This window comes from Spermophilus citellus, assembly GCF_964194105.1.
Source record: "Spermophilus citellus genome assembly, chromosome: 10".
NCBI classification, from domain to species: Eukaryota; Metazoa; Chordata; class Mammalia; order Rodentia; family Sciuridae; genus Spermophilus; species Spermophilus citellus.
Window position 1 is genome coordinate 30,499,232 of NC_138197.1, and position 24,900 is coordinate 30,524,131.

The 24,900-nt window shown below is 45.1% G+C and overlaps 1 protein-coding gene across 2 annotated transcripts in view; it reads left to right on the top strand.

Annotated features, from left to right (window-relative positions):
• The window catches only part of NTF3 (neurotrophin 3), a 64,513-nt gene extending 47,974 nt beyond the window's left edge, over positions 1 to 16,539 (top strand). For both annotated transcript variants that reach the window (XM_081311570.1, XM_081311571.1), the window contains exon 2: positions 15,463 to 16,539. In XM_081311570.1, coding sequence (XP_081167696.1) covers positions 15,463 to 16,257 — 795 coding nt within the window. In that variant the 3' untranslated portion in view covers positions 16,258 to 16,539. The remainder of the gene's footprint in view (positions 1 to 15,462) is intronic.
• Positions 16,540 to 24,900: the final 8,361 nt, after the last annotated feature.

Consider the following 24,900-nt stretch of genomic DNA (forward strand, 5'->3'; position numbering starts at 1 on the left):
CAGGGTGTGTGGGGGCTGGGAGAAGAGATGTTTGAACTGATCTGAGAATGGAGAAATTCAAGGCAGATATGACCAGAGATTAGGGATTGGCTGAAGTGAGGGACCATGAAAATAACTGGGACTCATAGTAAGCTTTGCACAGGAAGAGATTTATTGCAGTATTATGTATGAGAGTGAAGCATTGGAAATAATAGATATCCAACAAGAGGGAGTATCATCCAGTCACTCATGACACCTTGGTATGGAACATTTTATGTTGCCATTAAAATTTTGTCTGGGTAGAATTTTAAGATGATGGGAGACTTCTTAGAGTATATTATTGAGCAAAATAAGAAAGTTACAGAATGGTATGTATTAAACAATGTCATCTGTGAAATGCATAGAAAAATTTAGCATGTGTTTTACAAAAGCTGGACATAAATATTCCATAAAGATACTTGGAGGAACCGATAGGCTTCTTTATCAACTTTTGTGTTTTTAAAACGCTTTGTGTTCTTTAATATGCTCACATTAATTTTTTATAGTAAGGAAAAATAATCTCTCTAGGAAAATGTATTTAAGGAAAAAATGCTTTGAACATAACAAAGGTCTATGCAGTCATTGTTTAGTTTGATTCCTCAGAAAACCATTTCAAGGTGTGTTCCTTCTCCTTGTCCCCATGATGGAGAACATCAGTGCAAGGTCTGGTGCAGGAGAGCATGGAGTTTGGTAACAGACATGCCTAGGTTTTAATCCCAGCCCTGCTACTAGTCATGGCTATAGGAAGTGCACAGTGAGGCCTCAGGCAGGCTCTCCTGGGCTTGGTTTCCTCATTTATCAAATAAAATAGTACACATTCCTAGTCTTTTCTTGACAACTGTGAAACTCACAGGAAGCTCTGAAAACTCAGTCATTTCTAAAGGTTATAGCAAACTCACTGAGCTGCAAAATCTGACCTAAGTTGACATCTTTATTTCACTTAGGTGAATATTTATAATTTTGCAGCAGGAAATTAATGCATTTAATCATGAGATGTTACCTCCAATCCCATGGAGGATGTCAGGTATCATACAGGGTTTTAGATACAAGATTGTAGACTATAGGACCTATCCCAATCAAATCAGATTGTGATTGTAGAATTTTTAAGATGGTTCCTGGCAGAGGGTAAGTACTCAAGTACAGAGGGAGTGATTTCTTTTCCTTATGTTTCTTACCGGGATGTTTGAGAAGACTGAAGTGTCATATATTATTGGAATTTAGCATAGCATCATTTAAGAGAGGGGTGGAAAAATGGGAACTTACATCAAGAAATTCTTCTGCCTCTTTTCTTCTTCCAGATTTCTAGTCTTCGGAGGAATTAGCCAGAGGGAATAATGCACATCAACAGGGCACCCAGATAGTTGAAGAGCAAATAGAAAACTATGTCTTATTCCCTTGGTGAAGACTTTAATCTCAAAGCATATGTGCTCATGATGGAACTATAATGTACTTACAGCATAGTTGCTTCACATTTACAGGCATACTTTGTTTTCATCTAAAACTAGTTCAGTATATAATTCTTTAGATTGAAGAATGGTTATGTACTTCTTTCAAGAGAAATTCACAATAAGATTTTTTATTGCAAACTCATAATCTTTAAAATATAATTTGATTCAAGGTTGCATTTAGCCTTTTTGGTGGCATTAATCGGGCACAGACTACAGTCCACGTGCATAGCCATAATGATTACTACTTCTTTTTCTTGGAGGAGTTCAGGCGTCATAAATTCTGTTAGCGTGGTATTAGCCAACTACATTATTAACATCACCAAGGGGAATTAAAATGTATCATGTTATAGGATCAAAAGTTCTACATTCTGAATCAATGCCAGTAATATAAAGGATTTCCAGACCCTTCAGTGAAACCACAGGCAGCAGCAATCCCTTCCCCACCAGCCACATGACTTGCTCCACATTAGGGTGGAGGTCACTAGCTGTTCTCAGGTCTATGGCCCTGTCCACCTCCTGTGGTGGAATGTGTTGCCTTCACAATGTGAACATAGTATCACAGACCCTCAGGTCTGAAAGAAGCACTTTTGAGGTTTCCTTTAGTCAATCCAGTTAATCTGCTCATTTAGACTGCATGCCTGGGAAATCACAATAGTGTTCTTTGTAATAAACCCAATAGATATCCCTGAAATTAGATGGCTCTAACATTTTGCCCATTGGTCCAGTGGCAGAAGAGCTAGTCTGTTGGCCAGAAATTTCTGCCTACTAGGGGGGCTCAGCCTTCTTTCACTTTAATTCATCAGGTCCTTGTTGGCCCCATGAGCTACACGTCTATCACGGTGTCAGGGCACATTCCTGCACATCCTGAGGTTCCACTTACCCTTCATGTCAATCCATTTATTAGCTCCATATTGCAGGGATCTTTGCCAAGCCCATCAGCATAATTGGGATTTCAGGAGTCAGACCCCCTAATTACATTAGCTGAGTTGTCTCATTAGCCCCCATGCATCATCCAAACCCATCATCAAACGATTTTCCTTTATTATTGTTGCCATTTTCTTAATGCAGGTATTGTTGAGTAGGATTGTTTTTTTACACCCACTTTTGCTTAACTTGTTGTTTGATCTCCAGAATACAATAAATCTTCAGACTAAATAGAGCCAAGATTGGGGGCAGGGGAGGAAGGGTTAGGTGAGGCTAGGATGCTAACCTTTCGGTTAGAATCAGAGAGAAGTGCATGGGCAACTTGGGCTAATACAGGCAAGAGATGTATATTTTTTGTAGTCCAGCTTTGAAAAGAATGATCCACTTTGTATAAACTGGTGTTTCACAGATAACTGGGGGAAGACAAAAACATGTAACCTGCCTTTTGTCCATGTGGGGGCCTTCTGCCTGAGTTCAGCAGCTGGGTAGAGGGCCTCCACTTCTTCAGTCCTCATAGGCATCTAGGACTTTGATACTGTAGGGAGGAATCTTTTAGGAAAAGTAGAGGCTCAGGAATCAGAAAGCTGGAGTTCTGGTTGTAGTTTTGCCTTTAGCTGTGACAGATTTTAACCATCACTCACTATGCTCTGCCCTGGATTTCTCAGTTTTAAAATAGAAACACCCTCTCTTCATAGTTTTCTCAACTTCTCTCCCCAAAAGCTACAGACAGTGAGATGTAAGTTTTAAATCATACCCAACACAGTACAGGTGTTCAATCTGTCATTCTTCCTTCGAGAGAGAGTTGATGGTTCTTCCATGTGTATCCCAGGTGCATCTCTGACCAAGACCTGTGTATCTCCTTGGAAATGCTTGATCCTCTCAGTCTGGCCCCTGGGGCCTCCGGTTCACCCACTTGCTCTGGCCTCCTTTTGTAAGGTTGAGGGGTTGCCTCCTGCCTATTTCAAAGTGCCCTCTATTGGATCCCTGGAACATCCCTAGGAATGTGAAACCTTCCAAGGAAGAGAATGACAAGCCATTTTCAGGTTCCCTTGACTAATCTGAAGTCATCTCCAGCCCTTGCAACTCCATCCCTCCCAAGGTGCTGAAGCCCACCTTCATCTGACTTTTGGGAACCCACCAAAATTAGTGTGAGGCTGTGCTCTGCATTGATCTCAAGCTGTCAAACTCAAATCACACACACACACACACACAAAGTATGAGAAAGAAGGGAGGGTTGGGCTGGTGGTGCCTGGGTTAGGGGTCAGGCACAGAATGTGGGTTTGCATCCACAAAGGGAGCATTGGGAGTTGTGTTGGAAAATTTTCTTCAGCCTTTATTTACCCTGGTGGGTCACCCGGTGGGAAAGGAAGACAATAGCATGCTGTGTTGCCTTGCTGGAAAAGCATGCCCTGAGCAAAGAAGGTGGCAAGCTCAGTCAGAGCACTGTTCAATTAGCCCCAGCGCTTAAAGGAGGGTCTCCCTGCAGCTGTCAGCGGAGGGTGGGTGGGAGCAGAGGCCGGCCCACTCTGGGGCCCTGGGAAGGCAGACCTGCAGGAATCCTGAATGGGAGCTGACTTGGGAGGGACAGCAGATTCCCCCTGCCTGATACTGCTCCTTGCGTCTTGGACAAAGGGCCCTAAAGGGGGTTTGGGGGAAACTGCTCTGGAGAGAGGCAGTGTGGGGGGACCACGGAGTAAATGATCAGAAAAGTGAGTGCAAACGTCTCTTGCAGAGAGTGACCGACATATGGAACATGTTATCCGGAAGGGTTACAGGCTGGAGGAGCTCCTTGGGTTTTTCCAGGGGGTGGGATGGGGGAGGGGAGCCTTCAGAAACTCAAGGAGCTTTCTAAACAAAAGGAATTTGAGAAGGGTTGGAGAAATAATGAGAAATGCAAACTTGACCCAGAGTTTCTTTCTATCTCCCGGGCTTTTCTCTGGCCTGTCCTTACATGTTTCCTGTTCTAGGACCCAGGAAAGTCACTAGAGCCAGGTGCCTTGCTCAGAGTTGGCAGCACCAGTGGCCTGGGGGGTAAGAAGGACCCCAGAGCCAGCTCACTTCTCTGCTTGAGGGGACCATAGCCTGGCTTTAGACCCCTGAGGACAGACCCACTGCTGGCACTGAATGGGTCCGGATGGTTTGCTCTGTTCCTTCACTTTGTTCAAGAGCAAACTGATGACTGCAGGGAGGTGGCAGAAAGATTCACCCAAGAATTTGCTATGATAGCGTGGGGTGCCGGGAGGAGACCCCAGTTTTCTGATCCCTTCGACCAGTGTGTCATCTCCCCTTTGCAGCAGCCTTCTCCCAACACCCAACACACCACCGCCCCCCCCCCCACGCAGACAGCCAGATACACACAGGCACACCCCCCCAGACACATGCATATCCAGATGGACATCACTCAGACATCCACCACACCCCTGCACACACTTAGACATGCACAGACATAGGCACACACACTCATACTCACACACACTGGCTGTTCCCCTTCAGCACTTGTATTGTTTGGAGTTCCTCCTCTTCCCAGCCTCTGCTCACAGTGCTACTGGGCATGACCTCAGCCACTCTTAGGACAAGGTACAGATGGCTTGTAGGATGATGATGGCCTGCTTTGTGGGCCTCTGCAGCACTTCCAGGAAGTTCTTTTTGAAACCCAGTGAAAATGTAAGGTGGTGTGGGAATTGAACTAGCCTTGGGGTGGTGGTGGCCGGTGGAACAGTTTGTAACTCCAATCTAAGTGCAGACACCTCTGGAGCTATAGTAGTGAAGGCTTTGTAGGGACAATCTCTCCTACCTTCCCTTTTCCCTAGCCAGGTATAAAAAGCCACCTGTCCAGGGCCTTTGCCTCGGCCAAATGTCCTGTTCATAAAAGCATATCTCTCTCTCTCTCTCTCTCTCTCTCTCTCTCTCTCTCTCTCTCACACACACACACACACACACACACATTCTGACTCTTCTTTCCTCTGTTTCTGTCTTATACCAGCTTACCCTGAAGTCTCAGGGTGGTTCCACACTTTCAGCCAGGCCTGTTAAGGTTATAGAAGCTCAGCTAGGTTCTACTTTCAGATGATTGACAGGACCCGGAACTTCCATGTTCTTCATGCTTTCAGAGTTAAGTAGTTAGTAGTGCACGGGTAATAATCCAGAGATCATTTTAGATCCTCATTCAAGAATTTAATTGGATCCTTCAGAGAAAATTTTACAAAATGTCTTTATTGGCACTAAAAGTCAACACCTCTAATCCCCAGTAGTTTTTTTCCAACTGTGGTTGTTTGCCTATCTTTTGCACTATAACGAACCACCCCAAAACTTAGGAAAACAACTGTTGTAGCATTTCTTCTGATTTCATGGGTCAGAAGTTTGGGCAGAAGTGGGCTGCATGATTTTTCTGAGTTCACTTGGGGACATTCAGCTGGCAAATAGACTAATCTGGATCATCCAGGTCAGTTTCATTTGCAAGACTAGTGCTTCATCAGGGATGGCCAAAAGACTGAACTTCCTGGGAACCCCTTTCAACTCAGTGGCCTCTGGATCCTTAGACCCACGTGGCAGCTCAGAGTTGCACGAACGAGTCCAAAGACATAGAACCTTTTAGAACCTAGCCTCGAAAGTTACATATCACTGATTTTGATATGCCATATTCGTCAAAACAATCATGACTTTGCCCTGATACAAAGGGGTGACCTCTTGGGCTTTATTACATTCTAAAAGGGGTCAACAATCCCAAAACAACTAAGTCTCCCAGCACTGTGCTATATGATTCTTAACCAGAAGTGGTAAGGTGTCCCCAAATGGTCTTTAGAAAACTTCACATCATTTTTTTTTAAAAAAATGGTTGTCACCACGACTGGAGGACATGCTGTAGATGAGAATCTGAGTTCCTTGCTGTAGGTGAGAACCTGAGTTGCTTGTGTGAGGAGCACAACTGAACAATGAAGACCTGTCCTGCCCAAAATACCAGGTGGCACCCTTGTGGGAGAAATGTTGCTCTCGGAATCAAGACCCCCTGATAAGCAATTATTCTCCTCCAGATGCAAAGCAAGTTAGTGGAGGAGTTGGCTTAATGAATATATCAAAGCAGGAGATTTGCCAAATGTTCACATTATTTTGCTTGTCCTCATCAACCACAAATACATTGCAACCTGTGAAACCAGAGTCAGAACTGTCTCACCTTCACAACTCTGGCCGATTTTTAAAAAGAATCCTTGGCTTCTTGATTTTCTTTAGCATCAGATGAGGAAAGAGGAAAGGAAAATTCTATATTTGAAAAATGAAAGCTTACATAAAAGAGCTCACAAGACGCATGTGGAATAAATACGCTTCTCAGCCACAATGAACCAGTGTTGTAGTCTTGGACTATGCAATTTGTCTTTACGTTTCTGAGGACCTGTCTAGAATGTCTTTTCTCTAAAAAAGTGAAAGAAACATTGATGCTAGTAGGGTGCTCATTGCTGAGTGTGCTGCAAGGAAGAGACAGGTGCCTCGGACCACAATGAATTGGGAAGTTGTTATGTGATTTGGCTACACAGTTCGGGCTGTTGGGTCACACAGATGGGTTTGAATCCTGCTGTGGTTCTCCATTGATGTGTAAGCCTGAGTAAAATTCCTTAATCCCTCTGAGCCTCAGTCTCCTCAGCTGCAAAGTGGGGATAATAATTGTATCTGTGAGGATTAACTGAGATAATCCATGTTAAGTGTTCCACAAAGTCTAGCATATGGTGTGGCTCAGTGAACATTAGCCTTTCTTACAAGGGATCATTACAACTTGTGTCTGTGATTAGAGGCAGCTTTGGGTTTAGCATGTTTATGCCAAAATTGCTTTCAGAGGACCAGCCCTGGGTTGGTTTTTAGTCTTGCCCCGCTGCTAGAAAGTCACTAGACTGCTTAAAATTGGAGTCTGTGTTTATTAAGCACCTGCCACAAGCTTTGATTTGGATGAAAGATTGGTTTTCTCCTGTGTGTACATCTCAGCATCACCACACGAACGGGTCAGAATGGATGTAGAAAATTACCAGCTAGACCTCTATTCTACCTCGGTTTCCAGTCTATAGAAGTGTTCAGGTGAATGATGGTGACCATGGTGAGTGGAGGGAGAGACACGCAGCAGAGCAAAAGACAGCTGAGGCCCCCACAGTCTTCAGACAGCATGGCTTCCTGGATGGGGCATCCAGACCAGTGCTTCAGTGAGCCGTTGCTCCTCCTAGTGGAAGGAGGCTGGCTGTACAGGGAGCGGGCAGCATGAGGGGCTATATTTGATGCAGGCCTGATCATGGAGCGCAAAGGAAGAAGCCCACAGGAGAAGTGCAGCCAAGTCCTCTTGGGCCAAACCAGTGTGGTTTGTTGATCCTGTCCATGCTGGTTTGGGCATTGCCAGGCCAGCTACAGTCTTGGTTTGGAAGAGGCAACCAGAGAGTGAAAGGAATAGCAGTCCTGCTTTGGGGACTCCCTTAGCTTCTAACTCTTGAGACATAGTGGCTTTGTTCTTCTGCCATTTTGAAACTCATTCTTGGCTGGGTAGACAAAGTAGATACTTTAGCAGCAGCATCATTATTGTTCTTATTTATTCTAAGTATTAAAAAATCAATTAGCTGCCTACCTTGTGCTAGTATGACTTACATTTGTACAGCATTTTTCAGGCAAAGGTATATGCCTGAAACCGACTCAAATAAGAAGCATACATATAAAACAAAAAGGTTGACTTGGGGTGTTTTTTTCTGGAGCCAAAGTTATTTGTTAATGACAATGTATCCAGCAGTCTGTGCATATAAAGCAACTTTCCCTGTTATGTTTTCACCCAGAGAATGGAGATAACTCAGATGCAGGAAATAACTCAAATCAGAATGTCTGAGACCATGAAATGATACCACTTGAAAATAGACTGACTATAAACCCATCCATCCTCATTTCCATGAGTACCAGACGTGTGTGTGTGTGTGTGTGTGTGTGTGTGTGTGTACAAGCCCACGCATGCAACCTTGTATGCACAGTGGGAGATGAATGCGAATGCCCCAAACAAATAAAACTAAATTTACTAGATAATACCATTATAGCCAATAGCTGGATTGACAGATTTTCTCCGAAGTCCTTCCTAGTCCACCCTCTGGCCATGTTAGTGGTATGCAAAGGATCAAGTAAATCCAAGTTTCCTGGGGCTCCCGTCGGCATACCAAGCTCCTTTCAGATCTCTCTGCCAAGATGGGGCTAAGCCCGAGGGCTCCTTGGCCTGGGGAGTGAGTGCACTACCTTCGGTGCTGGAGCTGCCGGTGCACATTGTTTTGACATGTGCCATACCTTCCATCGCTCACTGCCTTGGGGCCAGAGTTGGGTATGCTTTGAACAATGTAAAAATTCCTCTTCCAGCAGCAGTACAGAGTAAACTCACAGCTTTCCACCTCCATCTCAGTATACACAGCTTTCTTCAGGAATATATTCCTTCTTTAGGAATATAGGCTCCTTCTCTACCATTCAGGGGACCTATTTATTGTATGGCTCCAGGAAGGACTGATTTTAATACTTCCTTTCTAAGAGAGGTGATTCAACCCTGTGAGGCTATTTCATTTCATTTCATCCTGGAATGTGCCATCTCTTGCATACATGCCCTGTGTCGGCTGGGAAACCGATATCCCTGAACTTTGAGGACCTTGTCCTGTTTCTGATCTTGGACCCAGGGTTAACCTTGTCAATCATTTTCTGTGCCCTGAGTTTCAAGTGTTACATTTTAACGCTGCCTGGAGAATTAAAGTGGATAGAATCTGCTTCCCTGGCACTGCTCTTGCCTGTTTGATGCAGACCTGCCTGGTGTCCGGGGATCTCAAATGAGTTCTCACCAAATATAGGCAGAGAGCGCAGCTGATTTTGCTTTTGGTGTTCTGAAAATTTAGAGCATGCTGGTCTGCATCTTTTGGCAGCAGTCAGATGACTGTGTTCCTTGCCCTCAGGGTTTGTCTGTTTTTGTGCTTCATAAGATAGGAAGTGTCAGGGCACATCCCCCGCCACCACCACCACAGTGTGCTAAGAGTGAATGAGATGAAAAATGTAGAACTTGAGGGGAAGGAAGAGGCGCTATGGAAATCCACCCAGCCCCATTCATGTGAGTTCACTTCTCATTTACTCCTTGTAGCAATTCCAAGTCGCTCCCTCCCTTCATCTTTTACAAGCACTTCCCTCCCTTGTTGGTTTTGGATGCCTCTTGCCCCCAGTGAGTCGACCTGCATGTTTCCACTTCGAATCTAACCATGCTATTTCCAGGTTGCCAGCCCCCATGGGTGCTGGAGCCTAATTGGTCTGTTCTCACTGGTGTTTGTAGCACCTTCCCTCTGGGCATCATCTGTGCATTTTAATTAATCTGCCACTTTTTCCTCTCTCTACTTCCGGATCATTAATAAAGAGATTAACCCAAACCAGACCAACCCCCCACGGAGAGGCTCCACCAGCATCTCTCTCTCTCCCAGTTCCCAGCCTTGTCATGGGTCAGAACATCTTCATGTGGCCCCACTGACTAATTTTGAAGCCTCAGGACCTGTGATCAGAACACAGCCAATGTGAATTAACTTGGCAATTAAGATTTGGGGAACAAGCTCAGCTGGTCTTTTATAAGGTCTTAGTTTAATATTTCCACCACATTCCTTTCCTTTTGGTCATTCTACTTTAAATCTATTGCTTTCCCACCTCTCTCCCTTTGCATTCCCCGAGCAAGATATTAGGGTTATCCAGCAGGATGTAGTCTTTGCAGCCCTTAGCATTAGTCAGAGACCATGTCATAGCCCCAGAAATTCTCCAGAGAATTAGGCCCTTCTGGATGCAGTTGAACAGTGTCTTCTTTGACCCCAGCCAAAGGACCCAGTTGCCTCCAGAGGATGTGTCTGTATAAGAAATAATGAATTTGCATATTCAGAATTTGGCAAATTTAAAAACTGCTTTCACATTCGATCTCATGATTCCTCTCTGAGGGAAGCTAAAACAGATCCTTTCTGACTTTGTAAGTCACCCAGGTTTCCAGGGATGGCCACAAACCCAGGACATGGGTTGGTATATCCAAGTGCTTGGCCCTGTACAACATGTGACTTCTGTAAGGACGGGTGACTTCCAGAGGGACTGCTTTGGACAGTATCAAGCCCAGGAGGGACAGGGGTCAACCAAATTTTGTTTACTTTCATGAGCAAATGCTTTCACAGTGAATATGGGGAGGAAAATCAGAAGTGGTGGCCTCAGATCCCTAGAAACTCTGCCTAGGACTGAGGCTTCTTGGGGTGGCTCTCAACTTGCTAACTGGCAGTTGTCCTGGTTCCTGGCTCCTGGCTCCCAGCTTGGAACTTGAGCTTTCTCTGGAAATAAATTCTCTAGAATGAAAGCAGAAAAGACAGGCGTAGCATAGTATCATCATCAAGAACATGAACTCTAGCACCAGACTACTCAAATCCTGATTCTGCTGCTTACTAGCTAGTTATTTAACTTCCCCGTGCCTCGGTTTTCCCATATGAAATGGAATATGCAAAAAATACCTACCTCAGTGAGGTTGCCATCAGGATTAAAGATTTCATGTGCATCAGTCCTCATTCTAACCAGGCCCATAGCATTTTCATTCTTGATCTCATCAGGATAAACATTTACTCCTTACCTGGGCAGCAAAAGGGGTCTATGGGTCCATGGTCAGGAGTGATGCCCCTGTGTAGGGAGGCTAGCCCTGGACAGGTGAATTGGAACCCGAAGGAGGCACCCCCATCTCAGCCCATGTCAGGACAGGCACAGGTTGCCTTGGCCTCAGATCTTGTACCACTCTCTACCCTGGCTTCCTTTTCCATTTCAGCTGCTTCATGGATACCCAGAAACCCTCTGTGTGTATTGTAAACTGAGCCAAAAAGGAGGAATCAGAAATTGCTCTCTTTTGAGTATTTTGAGGGATGGTGAAACCTTGTAGGAATGTTGCTCCGGGGACTGAGAAAACACCATATGTGGGAAAGCATTTCTAAGCGAGGAAAACAGCATGTGCATATTGGTCGGGATCTTGGAAAACTCTGAGCAGGGGAAATGGGCACTAGGGAGAGTATAGGAAGGGGGTTTTACTGAGGTCTTTAACAGGTCTTTTTCTAATTATAGCCAAGAAGAGCCTGGGGACCCATGGCCTGCTTCAGAGCCAGGGCCTGTATTTTCTTTGGGAAAAGAAGGCAGAGTTGATTGGCTTCCAAACCCAGACTTGGCAGAAGCCCATGCAGGCCCGTGAGCAGTGCCTTGGGCAGGTCCCGATCCTCACAGGCGCTCGTTCAATAAGCAGACATTGAAATTCTGCAGGGTGTGCAGCCCTGTGCTGGGCATGAGGGATCTGTGGGTGAAAAGATAATGGTCCCTGTCATCCAGGAGGAGACAGCCTGGCAATACTAATACAGTAGGATAATGGCTTACATGGGGGTTTCTACAAAGGACTGTGAGTACTAGAGAAGTCCCCTTAAGCAGAAACTGCTGGGCCTTACCTGGGTTGAACCACTACTGCCCGTTTCCATTCCCCACTCCAGGGAAATAGTCTCCCAGGAAAATCCCACTCCAGGAGATGGGGTGGGAAATGAAGTCTTAGTAATCAAAAGAGACCAACTCAGCCTCCTCTCTCTCCCAGCAGGTTCAGAAGCATCCCTTCACATGTCCCTACACTTGTTCCTTGTTTTTCCCAGTCTGTGTGCTTCCAGTTCATGATACTTTTCTTCTCCCACAACCAGGGTGGCCAGTCTGAGGTCCTATCACTTATGAGCAATGGCATTTGAGGAAAAGCCTTGTGGAGACCATGCTGGTTCAGATGGCTGCGAGCCAGATGTAGAGAAAGAAATTCTCCAGATGCTTGGTCCCACATGTGTGCATTCAGCAAGGGCCCCTCCTATTGCCACAGCAAACTCGGGTTCATGTTCAAGTTAACATTTCTAGTGTACTCGCTAGGTACGGGCACTGTCCTGAGTCCTTTCATAGGAAGTGCTTTATCCATCCCTCACAGTAACCTGATCACCCACAAGCCACCAGATTTTGTTGAGCCCAAGAACTTAGTGTCCCCTCTCACTCTCTGTCATTAATTAGCAATCTGACTTCACCACTGCTCCAGACCTCAGTTTCCATATCTATAAAAACAAGGAGGTTGTCTAGATTCTGTGTTTTGGGAAGTCTTGTCACCAATATTCTTGGGCTTGCTCTCTATGAAAACAAAACAAAACAAACTAATAGCAGATAATCAAAATGGAGCCCACAAAAAGCCTGCAGGGTTTGATGAAGCCTTGAAAATAATTTAGAAACACTCACTAGCCTGCACATGGTGTGTTCCCATTGCTTTTACAAGAGAATCATGGCAAGGTTTTTGATTTGATGGTAAGAAAGAGGATGGATGCAGGACTGGGTAGGGCCCACATTAATATTAATTGGGTGATACCCACACTACATAATGCTATGAGGGATGCTTCAGTGGCCATTTGGAGAATGGCTGAGAGAAGGCAAGGGAGGCATAGTTGCTACTGTTGAGGATCTTGGGGAGCTTTACAGAAAAGTCAGCTTATGAAGAATGAGTACAATTTCAACGAGAGGTCATAAAAGTGAGTAAAATAAAGAGAACAGTACATGCAGAAATAGTGATTGAGATTGGAGCATGGGACATATGAGCCCAATCTTACTACAGTTAACAAAAAGAGAAGTCAGGCCCAGAATGCAAAGAACCCTGTCACTTCCCTGTCTGTCTCTCTCCTCTTCTTTAAACTGTAGTTAGCGTTTCCCTTATCTATAGAATTGTTACAGCTTGGATCTCGAATGTCTCCCAAAGGCCATGTGTTAAAGACTTGATCCCCAGTTTGGTGTTTTGGGGAGGTAATGAAACTTGAAGAGGTGGGTACTAGTAGGAAGTCTTTAGGTCATTGGGAGTGTTTGCTTTGAAGGGGATTTTGGAACCCCAGTGTCTTTCTCTTTTCTCTCCTGGCCTCGAGTGGTTTTGCTCTGCCACTTGCTGCCACACCATGATATGCCACCATAGACCCAAAGCAATAGGGTCAACAAATCATAGACGGAAGCCTCTAAAATCATGGGCCAAAATAAACCTTTCTCTACGTTGTTTATCTCAGATATTTGTTATAGTAACAGAAAGCCGATTAACACAGAAATAAAGGCATTAGTTTAGATGTTCTTTTTATCTGACCCCTGCCCATCTCCTTGATTTGTTTCCCTATGACTAAGTACCCAATGTATTCTTACCTTACAGTAGCTGGGCTTTAGAGAGATTAAATATACTTTTTGATAGTCTCTCAGTCCCAAATGACTTTATTGTAGCTGCATTCTTTTTTGGCAGGGAGAGAGGGATGGTGATTTTAGTGGCATATATCCCATGTTGTTGTTTTTTTTGTTGTTGTTGTTGTTCAGGTTTCATTTTGTTGGTCCTGCAAGACCACAGGAAATAAAACTTGTCCACAGAGTGTATTAATTATCCTGTGGGAACCATTTTCCTGGGATAATACAATTCCTAGAGCAATCTCTAGGGGTGGGTAGTTACGCTAGAATCCTTCTCTTAGTTTTGACCTTGAAGGAGTCAGCTGTCCAGTGAGTGGTTCCCAGAGAAGGAAGATGGTTCCCTTATCACTGAGACAGGCCAGGAGCCAGGGGGGAGGAAATTCCAACACAGTGTCTACAAAATTGCTGGCCTTTGGGGACAAGAGAGCAAGCCAGTATTTCAGACAGACCAGAAAGGAGGCCGTGTCTGTGACCTAGGAGCAGACCTGGTGTTGTGAAGCAGGGCTCCTTTCTTTTTCTCCTGTCATCTTTGTTTATTTCCTCTGTATTTTCCCCCTGGACTTAGTGAAGTCTTTCTGAAAATACCAAAGGTGAACCAAGAGAAGAGTTTTTATTTTCCATGTTTAGGCATCATGTTTAAAAGCAATGATTATTAAAGAATGAAGTGAAGTGGCAGCGATGATTATTAAAAGATGAATACCTCAAGGTGGATGTAGGAGGTATGAACCAGGTGAGGAACACTAGCTCAGGTACCCCCTCCACCTGAGAGTCTCCTTCTACCGCAAACCTTCGGAAAGTCTGGGTTTTGCTCCACTGAGGGAGAGACCAGCAAGGGAGGTGTCTGGAGATCAGCTCTAGAATTCCACAAGGACTCAACAGGAGCCCTGTGTTGAGGCTCTACTATGGCAACAGAAAGAGAACACTGATAGATTCAAGTGCCGTTTAAACAAGGAGATAGTAGAATTAGAAATAGAACCACTAAAGCAAACACTTTGGAATGGAAACTTGAAACAATCCAAAGGAGGAGAAATGAACCAAGGCTGACCTGCTGTTCAGGGCAAGGCTAACCTGTTACGTGGAACTAGTTTTTTCTACATTTCATTCTTCTTCAGACGGTGCCTTTGCACGGCTGCCGTTTTGAGAAGAGAGTCTCTGGGGGCTGAGCAGATTGGCTGGGTGGCCTGATGATGCATGTTCCATCTGAGAGCTTAACAGAGCACCCAGAGACTAGGGCCCTCATGCGGTGTGAGTTGTGGCAAGAGAACAGACTTTACCAGGTTTGGCCTGGCCAGGGGTGGGCCCATTTCTGATCTCTTAGAGGCAACTGATCCAATCCCCGGCTTCCATGTGTTCCTTTGAAGGCCTCAGGGGCTGGGGTTGGGGAGTCATCGAATTATGTTTTTTCAGACAATGATAAGGGTCTGCTGCTGGTAAAGGAATGTAACTACACATCTATATTTCTCAGGTTTAAAGTCTTCAGAGTCTGACAAGGTAGAGCTGACTTTCCGGGCTCAAGGGATGTTTAAAGAAGTGGCAGGACATCGTCCACGTGCAGCAGAAGGCTGCAGGATAGTGCAGACACCGAATGCAAAGGCAGTCAGTGCTGCCTGTCTAGGAGAGCTATCAGTCAGAAGATCGGGTGTGCATTCCCCAGTGTTTCCCAGGGGTTGGGGAAAGAGCCCCTTCTGAATGTTCAGGGCTTACTTGGGATGGTGGTGCCCTCTCTCTTTCGCCCTCTCTGGAATTCTCAGCCTCAGGTGGCTGGTGCCAGAATGACTTGGACTCCGCTGCTGCAGCCTGCCGTTAACGCCCGTTATTTCCTTTTCAGATTTTACAGGTGAACAAGGTGATGTCCATCTTGTTTTATGTGATATTTCTCGCTTATCTCCGTGGCATCCAAGGTAACAACATGGATCAAAGGAATTTGCCGGAAGACTCACTCAACTCCCTGATTATTAAGCTGATCCAGGCAGATATTTTGAAAAACAAGCTCTCCAAGCAGATGGTGGATGTTAAAGAAAATTACCAGAACGTCCTGCCGAAAGCAGAGGCAGCCAGAGAGCCCGAGCAGGGAGAACCTGCCAGGTCAGAATTCCAGCCAATGATTGCGACAGACACCGAATTGCTGCGACAACAGAGACGCTACAGTTCCCCCCGAGTCCTGCTAAGCGACAGTACCCCCTTGGAGCCTCCTCCCTTGTATCTCATGGAGGATTACGTGGGCAACCCCGTGGTGGCCAACAGAACATCACGGCGGAAACGGTATGCAGAGCATAAGAGTCACCGAGGAGAGTACTCGGTGTGTGACAGTGAGAGTCTGTGGGTGACCGACAAGTCGTCGGCCATCGACATTCGGGGACACCAGGTCACGGTGCTGGGGGAGATCAAAACCGGCAACTCTCCCGTCAAACAATATTTTTATGAAACGAGATGTAAAGAAGCCAGGCCAGTCAAAAACGGTTGCAGGGGGATCGACGACAAACACTGGAACTCTCAGTGCAAAACGTCCCAAACCTACGTCCGAGCACTGACTTCAGAAAACAACAAACTCGTAGGCTGGCGCTGGATACGAATAGACACTTCCTGTGTGTGTGCCTTGTCGAGAAAAATCGGAAGAACATGAATTGGCATCTCTCCCCATATATAAATTATTACTTTAAATTATATGATATGCATGTAGCATATAAATGTTTATATTGTTTTTATATATTATAAGTTGACCTTTATTTATTAAACTTCAGCAACCCTACAGTATATAAGCTTTTTTTCTCAATAAAGTCAGTGTGCTTGCCTCCCCCCAGGCCTCTCCCATCTGTTAATCTTGTTTTGTGATCTGGCTCTCAGGAGCCTTTCTGTAAAATCTGTGTACACCAGTACTTTGCATTCAGTATTGTCAAGGCCATGACTGTCGCTTTAGTAAACTTGTTAAAATCAGATGATGTCGGCGTTGTGTATAAACACAATGATATCCCCCTTCTGGTATATTCCATGTTGGATTAATTAATTAAAAGAACTGTTATGGCCTCCATTGAAATTATACCCTGTAGCTTTGAGCTTAACATTTCCTCCTGGCCAGCAAGCACACCACCAAGTACTTACTTGTTTTTTGTTTTTTTTTCCTACTCTTGGTCTTGCCAATTAGAATTATGATTTGTGCCAATAACAACGAACCTGGCAATTTTAGTTTTGTAAGTTTCTTTTCAGCACATTTGTTGTTTGGGGGTTGTTTAAGGGTTGGATTTTTTTTTTCTTTTTTGGCTTTGGATTTGTTTTGCTTTTGGTAAGTGGTTTTCATCCTTTTAGGCACATAGGAAAAAATTTCTAGATATTCGTAACAGAATAATTTGTGTGCCTGTGATGCCGGGGATCGAACTGTAACAGAATAATTACATGGCTACCCAGAAGCAAACTGAAATGGCTCATGAATAATCTATACACAGAAAATAAATTGTCTCATTATAGACTCTCTTGGCCCATGGCCTTCCCCACTGATCTGTGAGCGGTTGGAAAGGGCTCTGGCTTTGGAGTCAGACTTCAGTCCAATTTCCAGCTCCTCCCCTCTGACCTGATCAACCCTGGGAGCCTGGGTTTCCTGGGGTCAGATCTGATGGGGATTCTGGCCTACCTCCCAGGAAACCTGACAGGCCAGTTAAGTGCCCACTCTGAACTTTCCAGCATGGAGTAGGCATTTGAGAGTTCCTTTCCTTCCCTCCTCTTTCTTCCTCTCTAGATATTATGTTCAATCTTTGTATTATTGTTGGTTGATTTGCCACCTCGAGATATAAGACATCCAAACATAAGAGACTTTCTTGGTGTCCAGAGAGTCCCAGCAGAGGTCCTTATAGGCAAGGGGTCACTGTGGTGATGGCATCCCCTGTCCTCTCTATTCAGGATGGAGGGGACACCCATAGTGACCCTCAAGGAGTTTGCTGATGCCCTGTCCCATTGAGAAGCAGCTGGAACTCTTAGGGCTGAAGCATATGGGCTCTCATCTCCCATTTGCCAGAGGTAAAGGTGTCCACTCGTCTAACACAGAAGCTATCCTTACTGCCCTGAATCCCTGCTCTGTGCCTGAACTGGGTTACCCTGCCTTCATTTAAAGCCTATGTGTGCTCTGTCTTCCTGAGACCTCTAACACTCACCCCTATAGAGCATGTGTCCTTTATGTGCCATGAGCTTTCAAGACAGACTCAGCAAATGAGAGCAGCTTTGGTTAAGAGCATCATGATGAGAGCTTGATTCTGAATGCCTAACGTGGAGGCAGGAAATGAGCCTGCCATGCCCCCACTATGTGCCAGGCACTTTCAAACACTGCCTCCATTATTTGCCACAAATCCTTTGAGGGAGCCATTTGTCATCTCCAGTTTACAGGTGAAGAAACTGAGGCTTGTGGGTTTAGCTTGACCATGGTTGTTTAACAGGAAATTGGCAGAGTGAAGAGGTAGATCCATGTTTGGACGATAACAAGCCTCCCTCCCCTTTCATTCATCCCTCTCCCTCCTGCTTCAACCTGGCAGCATCACAGTTTAATGTGAACGCTGCTGTCCTAGAGAATGAAAAGCACAGTTCTCTGCCTGCCAACGTCTGTAGCTGCTGTTTCCCTGAGCCTACGTCAATGTCAGGATAAGCCTGATGATAGGATACTGGGAGCCTCTTGCTGACGCAGGCCCCCTTCTCAGGAGCTCATTACTGGGTGGTGCCTGCTAATCCTTCCCCTTGGCCTCCAGTGAGGGTGTGGCACCCCCAGCAGGCTGTTAGATGCTGCAGCTGGGGGGCATCTATAGACCTGGTGTCTGGATGTTTAACTAGCCCCGCGGTAGAGACAGTTCCAGTACAAGGACCTAAAGTAGGAGTGGTACGGTCCAGTTGACAGTGGATTCTGGGACGCTGGAGCAACCTGTGAAAGTGCTGCAGTAAACTGCCGAGGCTGTCTGTCACAAGGCCATCCTCAGGGTCATGAGTTAAGGAGCCCATAGATTCCTCTTTTGGAACTTCTATTCCAGAACCTGTCTAGAGGGTCCAGCTGACTGGCTTGAGTGATAGAAGTCCTAGACCCCAACTTTGGAAGGCAAGGACCCTCAACAGCAAGGCTGAGTCCTGGGCCCTGCCTCGAATGCAAGGCGTTTGTCAGCCTGTCAAGAACAAGTTTGGAGCAGCACACTCCTGGCAAAAATGCAGGTTGGAGAAGACAGTGGACCTGGAGAGAGATTCTGAAAACATTCTCTGAGCTGCAGGCTGTCTGATGGCCCAGCCTCTTCCATTCTGGGTGGCAAGGCCATGAATGAAGCATTTTCCAGCTCCATTTCAGAAACTGCATTGGCATAAGAGGGAGTTCAGGTGCTGCCAAAGCCAACAAGCTAGGCTTCTGGGCCAGGGCAGAGCCTTCCTCGAGGTTGAAAGGTGTTTCAACCACTGTATACATCCACTGTGTACAATTGCCATTATAATTGACTGAAAAATAAACCCATCTCTGAGACAGGATTTGGGAGATCCTGACACCTTGGAGGACTGGTGTGTGGATCTCCCAAAATTCCACGCTCTGCTCACCATATCGTTTAGCTTCTTGTTGAAGCTGTGAAGAACTTGACTAGATAAGAGAAAATGGACTCTGAGCCACTGTGTTGCCCACAGCTGCGTGGCCTTGGATGAGTCCTTATGCGAACTTGAGTATCATGAGATTCTATTGCAGAGAGGATGGTGTCTGGACTGGATGGTTCTCACTTCCTTAATTTCGTTGTGGAAAGTCCCACTGGCCACTGATGGGGACTTTTTCTCTCCCTTCTCTCAAGTCTCTAAGAGTCTCCACACTCGGAGACTGTGAACTTGAACAGGTTACCTATTGTGCCATTGTTTACTTGTCCATAAAATGGGGAGAGCGTCTGTTTATATGGTTGTTTTGCAAAAATCATCCATTCCCTGGCACATGAGAAACCCCCTTAAGTGTTACTGATGATGATGATTAGCGTTGGGAGAGGGAGTTGCAGGAACTTTCATTCTAGAATTCTGGTAGGAAATTCTAAACTGGGTGGTGGAAGATTCATCCTGTATCCATCTTCTACCCTATTAGAGATGGACCTTAGGATAGTATTTGCCCATTTCCCTTCTGCAGGTCTCTAACCAAACTCCTGACCCAGTCTTCTAATAGGCCTTTAATCCTCTGTTTACACATCAGAGAAAGCGGTTCTAATTCTTCCAATAAATTTTGTAGAAATTCCACCAAGTAGTACTTTTCTGAAGTGTGAGTGTGTGTGTGTGTGTGTGTGTTGTTTTCTTTTTCAAATTTATTAGACAACTTTGTTCTTGTGTGTATTCTCCCCCCACCCCTTCTCTCTCCCTCTGTCTCTGTAACAGTGCTCTTTCCAGGTTGGTATTGATGTTTTAGGGTTTGGCACTTTTTAAGATTTTTTCCCTTTCCCTTTCCCGTGTGTGTGAGGGCATGTGTGTCTATGTGTGCTTTATAGTTCATTTAGTCAATGTAAAAATCCCTCCATTGAGGCTTGGAGAGACCATCTGCATTTATTTTATCACCTTTGAACATGTGTTCAGGAACAAAGTCCGTGTAGCCAGTTTATGGTCACCTGGAGACTTCTCTGGCTTCACCAGGAAGACGCATCCCCCAGCCTTCAAGCTCTGAGGCCCTGGGTGTGCAAAGCCCATACCAGGTCCTTGGCTAAGCAAGGCCTCACAGCTCCAGCTCTGCTCGACCACACTGCCAGCTTTGCCTCCACGAGGGAGCTGTGAAGCTGGGGCTCAACCAACTGCTCACAACGGCCACTCCTCCCTCTGAACACAGGCCTGAGGGCCTTGGGCATGCTCTGTTCACAAACTCAGGATCAGCCAGTCACTGAAGTCTAATTCAACTGGAACCTTCTCCCTCAAGATCCCCAGCACAAATCTAAGGAGACCCAAACTCCTTACACATGCCCTTCTCAAGTTACAGCAGGCTGGTGGGCTACTCAAAAAGCACATGTGTTTCACAGCAAGTCCAAGTGCAAATGCTTCTGTCTTGACCAGAGCCCCTATTTTTTCCCTTGGCTATGGGTGGAGGTTGGCCCAGCTCAGAAGAGCAGAATCCCAGAACAGGTCAGAAGGACTCTGAATTTCAGTCTATGGATTTGTTTTCTTCAGTCCTTGGCCTCCTGAGTGACAGAGCATGGGGGCTCAAGAAGCACTAATGTGCCTGGTGGGGGGCAGCAAGGGGAAGAAGTAGAGAAGAGGAATGGTCCAAAGACATCAAAATCCTTCTCTTGGAAGAAGTGGCCTCCACGGGTGAGTTTGGCTGGGTTGAATTGTCATAGAGTTCAGTAATGACATTGATGGTTAAATTATAGAAGTCTCTGCAGCAAGAAAAATTAAAGTTTATTGTGAAAAACAGACTAATGAGTTAGACGGCTTTTCCCGTGCGCTGGGCGTGGGTGGGTGCTGTCATATCCTAACTATGGATGTACTGCATTTTTTTAAGGAAAGGTAATGCTCCTGAATACAAGTTTAACCTTCAGAAGGGTGAACTGGGAGCCAGCTGGGAAGCATATGGGTAATGAACATTCTTGAAGCTAGCAAACAGGCAGACCAGGATGGAAAACTTACAAACAGAAAAGGCATCAGGCAGAGTCTGTCGACCAAAACAGAAGGGGTTGTAGTTGTGGGCCCTCCAGGTTGGTAAGAAAGTGTTAGAATCTGGTACTGGGACTCGGGTTGGAAAACAAGATGAAACCAAAGAATTAATAATAGTCATAATGGTTATCATTTATGGACTGCTTGCTTCGTGTTAGGCACTAGGCATGCATCTCCATGGAGTGTTGTGCCATCCCTGGTTATTTTAACCCTTTTGTGCAGTTGAGGACATTGGTCGAGAGAAGTAACTTGCCTGAGGTCATAAGCTGGTAAAGGGAAGTGCCCAGATAGGGACGTGAGAAGTCTATGGACCCCAGAAGCACATTGATCTAAGCATTTAAGACAGTGGAAAGGACGCTAAGTGCTTCCTGGGACCCTGGCCACCAGATTTGAGAGGGATAAGGGGAGTGAGGAAGATATGCACTCTTGGCACACAGGGAGTGGTTATAAGGGTACAGGTACAGCTCTTCTACCTGAGGGCAGTGGCAGAAGCAGATTTTTGGTAGGGTAGGGAAGAAGAGTGGGGTTCCTATACTCCACCTGCCATCCTTTACCCAACACTTAAGACTCACCCAGACTGCGGGAAAGTGGTTATTGCTCCTGCTTGGAAGGTAAAGATTAGTCCTTCTATAATGTTCCTTTGGGGCTTTTGCAAATAGAAGACAGGAATTCTAGATTTGGACATGAACTCTAAGATCCAGCAATCCATGCTCCCTTATAAGGCAGAAATCTATTTTTATTCATTTGATACTTTAATTTTTTTTTTTTTTTGTCAAATGCCTACTAGGTATTGGGCACTGTGCCCAACTCTATAGACTCAGCACAAGAGGTGTCATTCCCGCTTAGAAGAGCAGTGAGTGAAAAGGGTGGGGCCTTCAGGTATAGCAGTTTGGAGTATCCTTGACAATTTCCATGCCCCGTGATAAGCACCTCCTCACCAGCCAGCTTGCTCTATTTTAAAATAACTCTAATTATCTGATAGAAAGCTTTTCCCTACATTGAAGCCAAATCTGCAGGTTAAAATGGTTTAATGAACTTACCAAAAAAAGAGCCACGGCAGGAACCCAGAAAGTGGGCAAGTAATTGGCTGCCTGGGACAGTCTGGGAAGACTTCGTTGAGAGGGTGGCTCTCAAGATTTGGAGTCTTACAGGGAAGAAGGAGGAGAAGGATATTCCAGACAGGAACAGCCTACAAAAGTGGAGACTAGGAAAGAATGGAAGATATGTAGAGGAAAGCACAAAGTGTGTCTTAACAAGAAATTTAGGAGACTGGAGAGCAAAGTCAGGAGGGGCTAATTCAAGGCCAGGTAGGAAGGGCTATGAAGTTTGGAGTTTATGGTTTGGGTGCTCTTAATTTTAACTTGCAGGAGAATCACCTGGACAACTTGTTAAGACTGATTGCTGAGCCCCATCACCTGAGCCTCTGACTCATTAGATCTGGGGTGAGGCAGGAGGATTTGCATTTCTAAGATGGTCCCAAGTGATGTTGCTGCACACTAGGAGAATCTCTGGTTTATTAAGCAATGAGGAGTCCACAGGGTGTTTACAGTGGATTTTTGTTTTGTTTTTTCTTTTCTTTTTAGAAGATCATTTTGGTGGCAGTTTAATTGAGGGATGGACACAGTGCTGCAGTGATCAAATGAAGGCCTGAGCCAAGGAGAAGGCGTAGATCTAGGGAGTACAACAGATTAGAGCCGCAGATTGGGGGGTGCAATCAATGAGATCCGGTAACCAGTGGAGTGTGGAGGTGAGCAAGGAAGGCGTTAGGAAGATGACCCCACCATGTCTAGAGGCCCTAATGGTTCTAAAACAAATTCAAGACGACAGCAAGATGAAGGATTTTAGATGTCCACCGTGTCAAGAAAAAGAATAGCCAATAGATAATTGATTATCAAGTTAGATATGAACTTAAAAATTATGAAAGAACAGCTCTTTCTTATTCATAAATAACCCAGCATAAATGAGCCTCTGCATTTACAAATGGGCCTAGACTAGGCTCTTGGAAGCCAAAATCATAAGCTCATTAGCAAATCAGGGAAGGGGAGTCGGGACTCTCTGGGACCTAGGATTCAGGCCTCCATTTCAGAAGGGCTGGATGCCTACCCACAGCATCACTTGGAAGCCGTGAAAAGTGCTAGAAGATTACTGAGGAGAAGGAAATGAATATATTGAGGCTTGAGGTAGCTCCATCCCCAGGTAACCATCATGACATGAGGCCTTAGCAGTCAGCTTTCATACCAGCACCAGAGACATTTCAGGTTATATTTTGAAGGAAAAGTTCTGGGGAAGCTGCTATGGTTTGAGTGTTCATGTGTTGGAAAAATAATCCCCAAATTCATATGTTAACAGCATTTGGAGGTTAAGGGTATTTGAGAAGGAATTAAGATTGGATGAAGCCATGAGGGTGGAGTCCCATGGATGGCCTTAATGACTTAAGAATAAAAGGAAGAGGGACCTGAGCTTTCTCTTATACTATGTGACTCCCACAGCTATGTGATGCCACAGGAAAGCCCTCACCAGAGGCTGGCACCTTGCTCCTGTTTCTGAGCCTCTACCTGGTCTCAGGTATTATGTAATAGCAGCAGAAAACAGACTAAGACCCAAGCTGACATTTAAAGATCTTGGTCAGAAATGAACTTCCTGCCGCTCTGTTTTCTGGGCTAGAACTTTTCCTGGATATTGAGTCCTGGGAAGCTAAGAAAATAAAATATCCTCTCTGTTAGTAAAATCCTGGGAGAAGGCAAACACCCTTTCCATTCCAGAGCTTTCAGGCATGACTCCCTCTGTCTTAAATACTCCTCCTTTGTCCTCAGTTCCCCTCATCTGATTCAAGCCTACTCTGCCTTCTGGTCTTAGTTTAAAAATTCCTTTTCTTCAGGACATCTCCTCTTGAGTTATTTGTGGTCTAGCCTCTCCTCCCGCATTTTATATTCTCATTGGACCCAGCCTTTTATTTCCTATCACATAACACAACTGAAATTATAGAGATATGGTAATTTGTGTAATTACTTTACCATTTTGCCCCAGTTAGCTATAATCTCCATGTGTCTGCAGGTCATCCTGGTTTGAGTCCAAACTTTATCCCAAATGCTGAGCACAGCCCCTGGGCTATCAGTAAGCACTCAATTCATTGTACAAATTAATGAATGAATCCCCTTAATAAACTGGGATTTTGGCAGAAAGAGGATTTGCACCAAACTTCAGAGAAAATGGATTAGCGAGAAGGGCTGTGCTGCTCATTGGCTGTTCAGAAATCTGTGATGAGCTGGGGGAGGCAAGAGTCTCAACAATGTGAACTCATAATGTGCTTTATTGCCCAAAGATTTGAGACTCCATTATTCCATGGGTGAACTATTGAAAGGGGACTCAAATTGAAAGAAAACAACTTTTTTTTCCATATTTTATATTGATGCATTATTATTGTACATAATGGTGGGATTTGCTGCATATTCTTACATGTAAACAATATAACAATATAATTTGGCCAATATCATTCCTCAGTAGTCCCCCTTTCCCTCTCTTCTTCTGTCTCCCTGTCCCTTTTCTTTACTGATTTCCTTTGATTTTCATGAGATCCCCCACACGCACCACTTTCTTTTCCTTTTGTCACTCTAGCTTCCAAGTATGAGAAAAAACATATGTCCCTTGACTT